The following is a 14,034-nucleotide window of genomic DNA, read 5'->3' on the forward strand; positions in this document are numbered from 1 at the left end:
TACAAAGTGCATAATGGAAGCAGCCAACCAGAGTATACCAAGGAGTAGAATAGGAAGAAGAAGGAAGATAGTGCCGTGGTGGACACAGGCATGCACAGACGCAATAAAATAATGGAATAAAACATTTAGAATATGAAGAACAACACATAATTTTCAAGATATAATCCAGTATAAGAAGCAACAAGCTGAAGTAAAGTATGTTATTAAAAAGATTAAAAAAATAATAATTGGAGAACACTTTGTAAATCAATAAATATAACTACTCCATTAGGCCAGGTGTGGGGAATGTATGTAATGATGTATGTAGCTGAGCCGCATCAGAGTGGTCAAGGAGCCGCATGCGGCTCCGGAGCCGCGGGTTGCCGACCCCTGGTTTAGACAGAGCGGATATTATTTTTGTCACAGATTTAATACATTTCGATTCCTTGTTGATTTCTGCATGTGGCTGCAGTGGGCTAGTATATATAGAGCCACCCACACCAGTTTCAAATTAGTTGCCTAATTAATGAATTGGAAAGAAAATGTTATGACAGTAGTGTATGTGTGTGGCCGTGAGGTGAGTGACGTCAGTGAGTGTGTGGGCGATAGAAGAGAGGGAGCGGTAGCGTGAGTGCCGGCGGGGACTAGTTTGTTTTGTATTATTTTGTAGTTTATTGTCAAAATATACACTCCCATTGTCCACTTAAATATTTCCAAGATATTTCTTTATTCTTAGACAACGGATTCCCTTCCGTGATTGGTCTGTTCTATGGACACAGAAATGACGTCACCTAAAATTCCGTTTACGGCACATAGTAATGTCGTAATTCAGCTCTGAGTGTGACACTTAAGATTCAGTCCTACACTTCGCTGAAAGTGTGAGTAAGACGCTTGATAACTAACTTTTAAGTGCAGCTTTCAGCGAAGAATTTATTTACTCTTAAGTCAACTCTTAGCAAACTTCTTAGGAGTAATTCTAAGAAGCTTGATAAGTACGGCCCCAGGTGAGTTACCAGATTATCAAAAACTTAGGTAATATAGGTAAAGAAGTGGTTTTGAAATTATATAATAGGGTATATGAAGAAGAAAAATTACCAGCTGAGTGGAAAGAAGCTGTAGTAATTCTAACATGCAAACCAGGGGCCGTACTTATCAAGCTTCTTAGAATTACTCCTAAGAAGTCTGCTAAGAGTTGACTTAAGAGTAAATAAATTCTTCGCTGAAAGCTGCACTTAAAAGTTAGTTATCAGTTACCCACTGCAGACACATGCAGAAATCAACAAGGAATCGAAAAGTATTAAATCTGTGACAAAAATAATATCCGCTCTGTCTAAACGATACCGTTTGATCAGCTGCTCGTCATAAAAAAAAACCCAACATTGTTCCGTTCCCTGAACGTTCGCGCACGTCTCTCTCGCCTCAGTGCCATCCCCTGCTGGCAACTCCTAACCACTTAAGACACCTCTGAAGGTCTCTTAAATATCGTGGAGAGTAGGAGTGATTCTTAGACTTAAGAACGTTGATAAAAAGCTTTTATTCTTAAGTTTGAGAGTAGGACTAAATTTCGCAAATTCTCAGGACTTAAGTGTAAAATGGCACTCTAAGAAGCTTGATAAGTACGGCCCCTGGAAAAGACCTGGAAGAGGCAGGTATTTATAGGCCGATAGCATTGACTTCAAATTTGGGCAAAGTTATGGAAAACATTTTTCATGAAAGACTAGTATATTATTTAGAGACTAAAGAAATACTTAAAAACTACCACAGTGGATTTCGGAAAGGAAGAAACACAAACAACCCTGCTGAGCAGTTAGAAGAGTAAATTAGAAAAGGGCAAATTAATAAAGAAAGTATAATTGCAGTATTTTTTGACAAAGAGAAAGCTCATGATATGTTATGGAAACAGGGGTTGCTCATTAAATAAAATAAAACTGGGATTAAAGGAAGAATGTACAGATGGATAAAATACTTCTTAACAAGTAGGAACATTTGTGTAAAAATAGAAAATGAATCTAGTACAACATATGAAGTACAAAGTGAGACCCTGCAAGGGAGTATAATAAGCCCAGTACTGTTTTCGATAATGATAAATTACGTTTTTAGTGAAGTGGAAGGGTTAGTGGAGGTGGCACTGTTTGCTGATGATGGAGTGATGTGAAAGAGAGGTGGAAATACAAATCATAGAGAAAAGAAGATTAAAAAAGCGGTAAATAAAGTTCAAAAATGGGGAAAAGCTTGGGGTTTAAGCTTCTCTGATGGGAAAACTAAAGTCATGAATTTTACAAAAAGGAAGGTTCAAAACAAGCTCCATATTAAACTTTATGGAGAAAATATAGAAGATGTACAAGTATTTAAATATTTTGGAATAGGGTTCGAAAGGGACAAGCGGTAGAAAATGGATGGATGGATGGTTCGATAAATATATATACATGTATACTGGTCAATCCACATCAGTAAAATTGAGGAGAAAAGTAAAAAGGTGTTAACAATTATAAGGACTTTGATGGGTAAAGATTGGGGGGCTGGTAGACAGGCATTGAAAGCAATATATATTACTTTAATTAGATTTGTAATTGATTATGGATGTATAATTGATCAATCGGCTTAAAAAAACATTACTTAGGAAAATAGACAGGATCCAGTCACAGGTAATAAGGTTATGTTGTGAAGCTACTAAATCCACCCCAGTGGCAGCATTACAAGTAGAAATGAATCAAAAACCTTTAAACATGAGAAGAGATAAACTGTCAGCAGTTTATTGGGCAAACTCAAAATGGTTCAATTCAAGCAAGAACATCCAACTCACCAAGTGCTACTCAACTGCCAAGAAAGAGAAGAAAAAGATTAATAGTTTCTGGTGGATAATAGGAGACATATGTGAAAAAGTTCAAATGGACAATATTAAAGTTAGCCCTACTGTACCAATCCCTGCAATACCACAGTGGATGTACAATATCCCAGATGTAGATGCAATTATTAAAGAATAGAAGTTTGAATAAGTACCAGATAGAAAAATGAATTGAGGAAACGTATTCAGAGTGTGTCATAATATATACAGATGACTCAACAACTATAAATAATGAAGTAGGAGCTGCAGCAGTTATTCCACAAAAAAAACATAGTATTGAATAAAATAATCCGCAACAAATTATCGTTTTTTAAGGGGGAATTGATCAGAATTAATAGGGCAGTTAATTGGGTAAAGGAAAATAAAGCAAGAAAAGCAGTCGTGTGCTTGGACTCCAGCAGGGCTTTGATCAGCATCAAAAATATAGAATCAGAAACAAAACAGTATTTAGTATATGAAATAGTTCGGGCAATCTACAGAATAAATAAAGCGGGACATGTGGTAACATTGTTCTCTGTACCTGCTCATGATGGAGTTGTAGGGCATGAATTAGCAGATAGGTACGCGAAGCAAGCAACCACTAAAACAGAAGTAAACATGGAGATGAACTATAGTAAAGAAGAAGTGAAGAATAAAGTTAAGATAGAACGCAATAAAAAGTGGCAAGATAATTGGAATAAGGAAACAAAAGGTAGAGTATTACAAAGTTCAGAGGAGAGTAATGAGAGGAGGGAATAGAAACAGGAAAGAAGAAGACATTATTACCAGAATGAGATTAGGACATACATATCTAAATAGTTCAGTTAAATTGATAGGGAAACATTATACAGGCTGTGTGACTATTGTCATCAGATAAAAAGTGTAGGACAATACAGTGTAGGAAATACAATAAAGAAAGGGAAATACTGGAAAATAAGTTAGTGAAAGAGAAAGTTAGGTTAGTAGTGGAAGATATTTCAGATTGCACTCAGAAGACATAGGATGCAAAACATTACATTTTTTAAAAGACTGGGATAAATAAAATTATATTGAGTAGGGTTCCATCTTGGCCCACACTCCATATCAGAGGGTGGCGGTAATACACACTGTAAGGGTGCTTGCCAACCGCCATTAAACCAGAAAAGAAGAAGAAGAAGAAGAAGGAAGTCTTTTATTTTGTTCACGGGAAGTTTGTGCGGAAGTTGTTGCAGCAGCAGCTGTCTGGAGGAAAAAGAAGAGGAGGAAGAAGAGGTAGAAGTAGTAGAACTAGAAGAAGTAGAAATAGAACGAGAAGTAGTCGAAGCTTCTAGATCCAACTTTCCCACACAAAATATCCGTGCTGATCAACGGTGCTTTGGCTTATCTTCGGCCGATATCAGCAACTCCTCCGCCGGCCTGGGGTCCTTGCGGTGAGTCGGTGCTGGTCGCTTTGCTGTGCTGCTGGGGGAGAGGGGGTGGTGGTGTAGGGGGGATTTTGCTGTCTGCGCGCCAACACTACCTTTTTCCTGTTTGTGTTTTCACAATAAAACGGTCGTTGTAGCTCAGGCTTGTCTTCATTAAGTGGTGGTCATACATGATTAGGCGCTCTTCTTACCGTTAGGTGTATGATTCACTTTCAGCTCCTCATATTCACTTTTGAACTGATCTCATCACTTATGTTTACACTTTTACTTGCATTTTGGAGGCGTAGTGGTAGTGACTTCCGGTCTAGACGACGCCTAGAACTAGCTTGTTAGCATGTTAGTTTGATAGCCTGCTAGCTTGTTTGCTAGCAGCTCCAGCTTAACTCGGCCGCTGCACGCTCAGCTCAGCAGCCCCCCAGCGGCCACGCTGACGCTACGCAGCCCCCATCTGATTGGTTGAATTACTAGGTGTTTGTTTTTAGAGGAGCTAATAGGTTGCTGTTAGTGTCAAGTGTTTCTAGAATGCTTGTAAATATGCTAATTACAATGAAAGTAGTCCTCCAAAAAATAGTTGGCCTGCTGTCATAGAGGTCAAAGGTGAGTGTGTGGTCTGCTGTTGTCCGCAGGGCGATGGCGAGGTCGAGTCACAGCGAGCACGTCCTCCAACAGCTCAACAACCAGCGCGAGTGGGGCTTCTTGTGCGACTGCCTCATCGCAATCGATGACATCTACTTCCGGGCTCATAAGGCGGTGCTAGCGGCCTGCAGCTCCTACTTCAGGATGATGTTTATCCGCGACCAGCAGGGAGCGGCGCGACTAGACCTCAGCAACATGCAGATCAGTGCCGAGTGCTTCGACCTCATCCTGCAGCTGATGTACCTTGGCCGCATTGTGGCAGGCAACTACGACTTTGACCACCTCAAAGCGTCTATGGTGTACTTACAGATGTACTACATCCCTGACTCCTTGGATGACCTGCGGGACAACCACGCCCCCAATTTCGCCCCGTGTTCATCGGCGTCCTTGTCCAGCTCATCAACGGTGACCTCTGGCGGGAAAATGATGTTTGGTGTCCGCATGTACGAGCGGCAGAAACCTGCGCCTGCTCAGGAACTGAATCGCCTCGCCAGATCCGTCAGTAGGTCCGAGGGGGGCGCGACAGAAGACGGGCCCAGCCTGCCCGTCTTGGCTGTGGATGGGGGTGCGGAGCAACCGTGTGACCTGAGGAAGAGGAATGCGGGACGGAGCGCCGCCCTAAAGGAACGCCCTCGCTTTGGTCGCACATTTACCTGCGATGACTGTGGATTCGTCTTCAGCTGTGAGAAACTTCTAATCGAGCACATCCTGACCTGCACTAACAGGAAGACTTACCAGCCGGGCCAAAGTGGGGACGCGGATGCCGCTGTCACGGCCGAGAGCTCTGCCTCTGACAGTGCAGAGGAACACAGAGCGCTCTCTGACCTCTGCTTGCTAGCGGTGGAGCCAAACAGTGAGGCGGAATCTACCCGCTGTGTTTCCATCAAGACAGAACCGCCTGACAGCCCGCTCGCCGAAGCCCAGTACGTCGACGGCGCCAATCTGGTGTCTGCTAACGTAGGAAAAGCTGCGCCGAACGAAGAAGGAGGAACACTCTTAGAAGAGGTGCCCAGCGTTTCTGGCGTGGACATGCCGCTTTGCGATGCTTCTGGAACATCGGCTCAGTTTTTTAAGGTGAAAGAAGAGGAGAGCGAAGCCGCCCCCTGCGAGCTGTGTGGGACTTTACTAAGCGAAGACGACAAGTCGGCGCACTACCTGTCCAGTCACATGGGCCACATCTGCGCTTGCGGGAGGTGTGGCCAAGTGCTGATCAAAGGCCGCCAACTGCAGGAGCACGCCGAGCGCTGCGCCGAGACCCTCGGTGGTGAGTCGGACTCACACGACGAGGATGAGTCTCACGCTGTGGAAGAGGGGGCGGAGCTTGCCTGCCCTCACTGCGGCCTGCCCTTCCACAGCGAGAGCCTGGCGCTGGAACACGCCTTGTCCTGTCACGACCCCGACCTCTTCCGCGGCGGGCCAGACCATCGCCGCAAACATTTCTGCACCATCTGCGGCAAAGGCTTCTACCAGCGCTGCCACCTGCGCGAGCACTACACCGTGCACACCAAGGAGAAGCAGTTCACCTGCCAGACGTGCGGCAAGCGCTTCCTGCGTGAGCGCCAGCTGCGGCTGCACACGGACATGCACCGCGGCGTGGCGCGCTATGTCTGCCCCGTGTGCGACCAGGGCACCTTCCTCAAGCATGACCATGTCAGGCACATGATTTCGCACCTGGCGGCCGGCGAGACCATTTGCCAGGTGTGCTTTCAGATCTTTCCTGGCGGCGAGCAGCTGGAGGAGCACATGGACGTCCACCTGTACATGTGCGGTGTGTGCGGACAGAAGTTTCGCCTTCGCAAGGACATGCGAAGTCATTACAACCAGAAACACGGCAGGAGGCTGTAAGACCGTTGTCAGCGCCGTTGTCTCTTCTGTGACACGTCATTGGTCACTGAGCTATTGTGGGCGGGTCAAAGACCACACTGAATCCTTGTGGACTTGAAAGGGTTGGCATGTGATGATAATGATCTATTCACATTTTTAATAAATGTCACTTTTGTCAACAAGTTTTTATACACACCCTTTGTACACAGTATATGATCTTTGTCTCGATCAGGCTCTGCCCCGCGGTCTTATCAACCATTCGGGTTAAAGGAAACATTGGACGCCTGTTGAGTGGGCAATGCTCAGAGTTCTATGAGTCCAAATATTTGATCAGCTGTTTATCACGACTGTACTCTGATTGGCTGTTGACCAGACATGTACCCCGGCCTGTCACCCAAAGGCCACTGGGATAGACTACAGCTCATCATTACTCTCTTTTTTTTATAGCGATCAATGTTTGCATAGCAGCATATCATAGCAATGACACAATAACACTGTCATGTGTCCTGGTTATTCTGTAAGCACATATATATTGTCATTGCTGGAAATCTCTTGTTTAACATGTTGATGTGTGTATTAGCAGTCAGCAGCATTAGCATGTCAATATGTGTATTAGTAGCTAACAGCATTAGCATGTCATTGACATTGAATGATTTGTGGAAGCTTCCAGAATTAGTCAATCAAATATTTGTGAACAGAGGTTGATTTAAGTTTGTACAAGAGCATATTTTGTCTTCCTTTGGCTCTACGCTTTGGCCAATGCGTTCAACAAACTTAACTGTCCAAACAGTAGCTGAGGTCAGGGGTCAAAGGAATGGCTTTAACTAGCAGCGGCGAGCTTTGCGGGCCCACACTTAAGAGATGGCGTCCTTGTGCTTCATCGTTGTGCTACCCGGCCCAGCTGCAGGCTCGGGGTGGCGAAAAGGAAGAGATGATGGCCGACGTCCCTTCCCCAGGTCAGTGCCGCACTGCAGAGGTGTAGGGACCATGACACAACTTTTGACCCTATGCCTTTGACTACATTTTCCACAGAGCACGTGGCTCTGGAAAGTGACGCTGTTGAAGCAGGGGACATCGGACGCTTCTCCATGGACACCAGGGTGGTCTTCAAGAGGGTGGTGACCAACGTATGACAGCGAAACAGGTAAGGTATCACCTGCAACGCTGCTGCCTCCGAGAGGTACTAACAATGGTGTGACATTTTCCCCCTGCAGACATCCTCATAGCCCCCATCAAAGGTCTTTATTTTACATTTACCGGCACACATGTAGTCACTGAACTCAGCGGTGCTGACGGACGGCGTCAACGTGTTTGCCATCTATGACAACAAGAACCACTAACAACATGGTTCTAGTAATGGAGGCAGGACACAAGCTTTGGGTCACCTTGTGGGACAACCAGAGTATGTTTGGCCAGGGACGACTCACCACTTTAAGTAGCTTCCAACATCTCCATGTCGGGCTGTTGCTAGGAATTATGGGCCCCCTGAAAGTGTATCGGTGTGGGCCTCTCTACCCTAGTCATTACCACCTTAAATTTTTAGTGTTCTTGACCTAATTTGTTTCCTTTTTTTAACGATTAACCAGTTAACAAGTCAAGAGTATTATCATGAAAAGTTGTTTTTTAACTATTTTTGTATTTAGGCTATTCAAATTTCCCACTAATAACATATTTTACAAAACCAAACCATCCATCCATCCATCCATCTTCTTCCGCTTATCCGAGGTCGGGTCGCGGGGGCAGAAGTCTAAGCAGGGAAGCCCTGCTTAGGCTTAGTTACATTGATAATGTAACTAATCTTTTTCAGATACTTATAGTTATTAATTGAGCATCTGCCATAAGTCATTATTCAGTTACTCAGTAATTATTAACATTTAATAATTACTTAGGTATTATTTACTGAGTAGAAGTAGAACTTTTCATAATACAATTCAATGCCTCTGATGGGTTCATACTGGAGCAATGTCCGACGGTGAGATGTGTGAAATAATGAAAATAATAATGGATTAGATTTATATAGAAAGCGCTTCACAGAGCAGTGAGAACCCATCATTCATTCACTCCACATTCACACATTAATGGTGTTAAGCTACATTTGCAGCCACAGCTGCCCTGGGGTAGACTGACGGAAGTGTGGCTGCCAATTACATATGCACAGTCACACTGTTGCTCTACAATGGACTTGCAACCTTTTTTTTTAATGAACTGGTGACTTGTCCAGAGTGTGGCCAGAAGGCAGCTAACGTAGACTCCAGAGTCCAGCTTTTCCCCCCGTCAAAGGTAATATTACAGACATTAAATGAATGAACAAGTAGGCTCCATGTTTCAGCCGCCCTCGGTAGCCTCTCACCATTCTTAGAAAGCATTTTTAGTGTCCTGGGCCACTGCAATGCTGCTCCTCTACTCCTCGCCTCCTTCTCAATTATTTTCTGGTGTTCAAACTTGTGCTTTTTGGTAGGCATCCTTACCATGCTAAAGCGTTTGCTCACACTCACTTAATTTTGATGAGGAAGAAACATGGGAAGAAGGAAACCGCTGTGTGGACCAATGTTCCTTATACGACATGCATACTGTGGCCACACCCAAAGCCGCCTTAATGCACGGGCTTACCTGGGCTGAAGCCCGGGGGCCCCACCCAATTAGGGACCCCCGAGTTTGACGGCTGTTAATCACAAACTCTCGCTTGGCTGTGTTATGTTTTCCTACTGCACCGATGTAAATGTAAAATGTTAAAAGTCAACATTTAACTTGTTATAACCTGTCATAACAAGTTAAATGTTTTATATTAATAGTCAAATAACAGCAATACTTTCCATTATATTATTTTGGCCCACTGACAATGAAAATAACAAATCTTGTTTTTCATAAGCTGTAATTTAAATGTCTGGGTGCAGGGTCCGGCTGTAGACACATTTAAGACATGTACCTCTTCATTTTTCACAATGGGATAAAGTGTACAACTTTTTGTCTGTAAAATGCAACACTACATGTTTTTTATTAGCATTTATGCAATAGGAACAGCATTTCATGATTAGTATCCAGAAATTAACATTCTTAATACATGACATGGCACTATAAACACAAATGTGATTCGGGAGTGTGGGTGTACGATGCCGGTTTGTTTTGCCAAAATAAGCGTACGCATGCAGTATTTAACTATTTTTTCTCTGTTGATGTAAGCTAACTTGCAAAACCCCAACACACACTCAGGGTTAATGACGTTGCTTGGCTACGTGTGAGCCGCATCGTAGTATAACAACCTACCAGTTAGAGCAGGGATGTCAAACTTGTTTTCATTGAGGGCCACATCACAGTTATGGTGGCCCTCGGAGGGCCGCGTTTAACAATGAGTACTATAAGAATATACTGTCAGGTATATATATAATACATTAACAATATATTTTTTTACATAAGCTGCAAACAATTATTAGAATGTTACTTTAAAAACTGGCAGCTCAGTCACCACAATTTTACAGTAAAAGCAGTGTGTTTTTTTTTACAGTATATGAAAAAATTTGATGAATGGAATAACAATACCACTGTTATAGCGGTAAAATTCAAGCAACAGAGCGGCCAGTTTTTTTATTGTAAAATCTTGTTTTATTGGTTTTTTTTGTTTGTATTCCAATGTTGTAGTGTCTTACTGGATATTAAAAAAAACAGTACCAAAGTGGATTTCACGGTAAAAAACTCAGTCAGAAGACTATGTCTCCTGGCTGGCCTGGGAACGCCTCGGGATCCCCAGGAGGAGCTGGACGAAGTGGCTGAGGAGAGGGAATTATGGGCTTCTCTGTTTAGGTTGCTGCCCCCGCGACCCGACATCGGATAAGCGGAACAAGATGGATGGATGAAAGGTGGACCTAACAGCGCTTTGAGGCAGTAGTCAAGTCACTTCAAGAAGGACAAACTTAAAACAGGAAAAAAATAAGAGCGCTAGACCGGAACTAAATCCTCAAACACAGGAATATGCCAACCAACTCAAAATAAGGCACGTCCTGGTGTGACAGCTCTGAGCAAAGCTCAAACCCACATTGTCTGTGTGAAACACCGGTGTACTATTGAGCTTGTGCCTGTCCCGAAGGAGATGTATTCATGAACGAAATTATTTGTAAAATGGATTATATTTTTGCAGTGTTGCTGTTCTATGGGGGAGAAATCATAATTTTTCTTAAAACCCGGACCAATTATAGGGTGACACTGTTATTTGTGGGTCATTATTTTGTATTTGCATTGCGCTGTTTGCATTGTATTTGCATTGCCTCACACAATGAACACTACATATGTTTCTATATGATGTCATTTGTTGTTGTTTTTTACTATGTTTAAACAACAGCAGCGTGTTATTTCCCTTTTCTTTTTTGGGTAACAGCACAGCGGATGATACTCCGAGAGCAGTCACCTGTTTGCACTCGCTATCCCGGTACTTTCAACCATTTACAAATGCCATGGTGTTCTTGTCATCATGGAAGACATCAACATCAAGCGCAAAAACAAAGGATACTGCTACCAGGTTACTATCCGCCACAGGAAAGTGTTAAAAAATGAACATAAAGGCATTTTAGAAGATTATATTTTTTTAACAAAGCTTTTCTTGTGGAATACCTGATGCAGCCCAGACTCCACCTTCAGCGGCCTCCAGGTAAATTGAGTTGCAGACCCCTGCTTCAGTGTAGTACTCAAGTAAAACACACTTATAAGACTAAATGTACTTGTGTAACACAACTATGCACTCAAAAGACTTAAGTGAGAAATATATAGAGGCAGAAAACAAGTACAGAACATAGAAGAACAAGCTAATGAACATGTAGGAACGATTAGGTTATTACAATCACTGAGACAGGAACAAAAACATGAGAGCAACCTGGAGCATTCTGAATAGCATTATTACAAATGATGCTCGGAAGGATTACCCACAATACTTCTCAGCCGGAAACATAAAAAAACGACAATATGAACGAAATATTTGAAAGCTTTGGTAGATCCTTTGTTAATTTTGGACCAGATCTGGAGGAAACTATTCCACTTCCCGGGTCAGTTGAGGACTCGGATAACACCATAGACAGAAATCCCAACTCAATGTTCCTCATGGACGTTGAAGACCTCCATTGATTGTAACGGATTTGATATTAAATCGAGAAAAAAAAGGGTATTGAAGAGATTTCAGAACCTTTAACGTATATCAGCAATCTATTATTTCAAACATGCTAATTCCTGAACAAAATGAAAATAACAAAAAAGTTGTACCGACTTCTAAGACTGGAGAAAAACACTGTTTTCAACCCATAGACCTTTTATTTACTTTCACAATTTTCTAAAACTATTGAAAAATTATTCATAAGAGATTGGACAAATTCATTAACAAAAGTGGAACACTCGCAGACAACCAATACGGATAAAGAGCTAACATCTCAACATCAATGGCATTAATGGACATAACGGAAGAGAGTACTAATGGTAGGCAATGTGCAGCTGCAGTAGTTAAGGACTTAAAAGGGAACTGCACTTTTTTGGGGAAGTTTGCCCATCATTTACAATCATTATAAGACATGACGACGAATGTTATTTTTTTTTTCTTTCATTCTAAATATTAAATACGCTCTATCAACTTTTGGCATGTGGAATCAGTTTTTTGGCAAAACAAGGAAGGCAAAGTACACACTGGCCAAGTCGCCACCTCATTGCAGGGCCAACACAGATACATATTGTGTAATTATCTGCTGTTTCTCAAGCTGGTGTGTAATCATAACTAGAACTTTTCAGATCTTATTAGACTGATGAAAAAACAAAACTTGTATGTAAAATACGAAATTGTTGACCGGAATCTTTTTTTTTAAAGCTCCATTGAATATTGCCCAGGTGTTCAAGTCAGTGTCTGTCTATGTCCACCCAGGTGCTTCCCATCTATTTTCTACCGCTTGTCCGTTACGGGGTTGCGGGGGGTGCTGGAGCCTATCCCAGCTGCACACGGGCGGAAGGCAGAGTACAGGTTGCCACCTCATCACAGGGCCAACAACAGACAACATTCACACTCACAGCTCAATTTTTGTTTCATCTGACCACAGAACTTTCCTCCAGATTGTCTTATCTTTGTCCATGTGATGTCAGATGAAAATAAAATTGGGCTGTTTGGCCACAATACCCAGCAAAATGTTTGGTGGAGAAAAAGTGAGGCTTTTAATCCCAGGAACACCATTCCTAATGTCAAGCGTGGTGGTGGTAGTTTTATGCTCTGGGCCTGTTTTTCTGCCAATGGAACTGGTGCTTTACAGAGAGTAAATGGGACAATAAAAAAGGAGGATTACCACCAAATTCTTCAGGCCAACCTAAAATCATCAGCCCGGAGGTTGGGTCTTGGGCACAGTTGGGTGTTCCAACAGGACAGTGACCCCAAACACACGTCAAAAGTGGTAAAGGAATGGCTAAATCAGGCTAGAATTAAGGTTTTAGAATGGCCTTCCCAAAGTCCTGACTTAAACGTGTGGACAATGCTGAAGAAACAAGTCCATGTCAGAAAACCAAAAAATTCAGCTGAACTGCACCAATTTTTGGCAAGAGGAGTGGTCAAAAATTAAAACAAAAGCTTGCCAGAAGCTTGCCAGAAGCTTGTGGATGACTACCAAAAGTGCCTTAAACTTGCCAAGGGACATGTAACCAAATATTAACATTGTTGTATGTATCTTTTGAACCAGCAGATTTGGTCACATTTTCAGTAGACCCATAATAAATTCATAAAAGAACCAAACTTCATGAATGTTTTTTGTGACCAACAAGTATGTGCTCCAATCACTCTATCACAAAAAAATAAGAGTTGTAGAAATTATTGGAAACTCAAAACAGCCATGACATTATGTTCTTTACAAGTGTATGTACATTTTTCACCACGACTGTATATACTCCCCTGTCTGTCAGTCTAGTTGCGAGTTTGTTGCTATGCATGCCACGTCCTAGTGTTCCACGTATGTATTCTTGCCTTTCTGTTACTGAACCATGCCTAACGTTTGACCTGGCCTGCTGCCTCACGAATCTGTTACCTCTGCCTTCGTTTGGACTGCCTTCATGTATATGGAACCCTGCCTGGAATAAACCCACCTGTGCCTGTTCTGCCAACTCTGCCTCTGAGTCCTCCTTCCACCAGCGAGCCATGACAATTTATTTATCTCGCTTTTTCTCTGTTCTTAATACCTTTTTGTGTTTAGGATTATATAAGTAATAAATACAATTAATATAATATATTGTTGTGTTAGTAGCGGGTTTTGGGGGAAAGTCTTTATTTGTGTGCGTGTGTGTGTGTGTGTGGGGGGGGGATATAAATATAGCCAGAATTACATTAAACTTACTGATACTATCCAATATTAAACAAACACACAG

General features: G+C 42.5%; 1 protein-coding gene across 2 annotated transcripts; it reads left to right on the plus strand.

Annotated features, from left to right (window-relative positions):
• The first annotated feature begins 3,929 nt into the window (after positions 1 to 3,929).
• On the plus strand, positions 3,930 to 6,850 carry zbtb1 (zinc finger and BTB domain containing 1). Of its 2 annotated transcripts, none has more exons than XM_062045195.1 (2): positions 3,930 to 4,212; positions 4,833 to 6,850. In XM_062045195.1, the coding sequence occupies exon 2, from the start codon at positions 4,837 to 4,839 to the stop codon at positions 6,685 to 6,687; it is 1,851 nt and encodes a 616-aa protein (XP_061901179.1). In that variant the 5' UTR covers positions 3,930 to 4,212; positions 4,833 to 4,836; the 3' UTR covers positions 6,688 to 6,850. The 2 variants fall into 2 exon arrangements, with proteins under 2 accessions (XP_061901179.1, XP_061901180.1); XM_062045196.1 differs by having other exon boundaries at positions 3,946 to 4,054.
• The last annotated feature ends 7,184 nt before the right edge of the window (positions 6,851 to 14,034 follow it).

Source organism: Entelurus aequoreus, linkage group LG04 (genome assembly GCF_033978785.1).
Source record: "Entelurus aequoreus isolate RoL-2023_Sb linkage group LG04, RoL_Eaeq_v1.1, whole genome shotgun sequence".
In the NCBI taxonomy this organism is placed as follows: Eukaryota; Metazoa; Chordata; class Actinopteri; order Syngnathiformes; family Syngnathidae; genus Entelurus; species Entelurus aequoreus.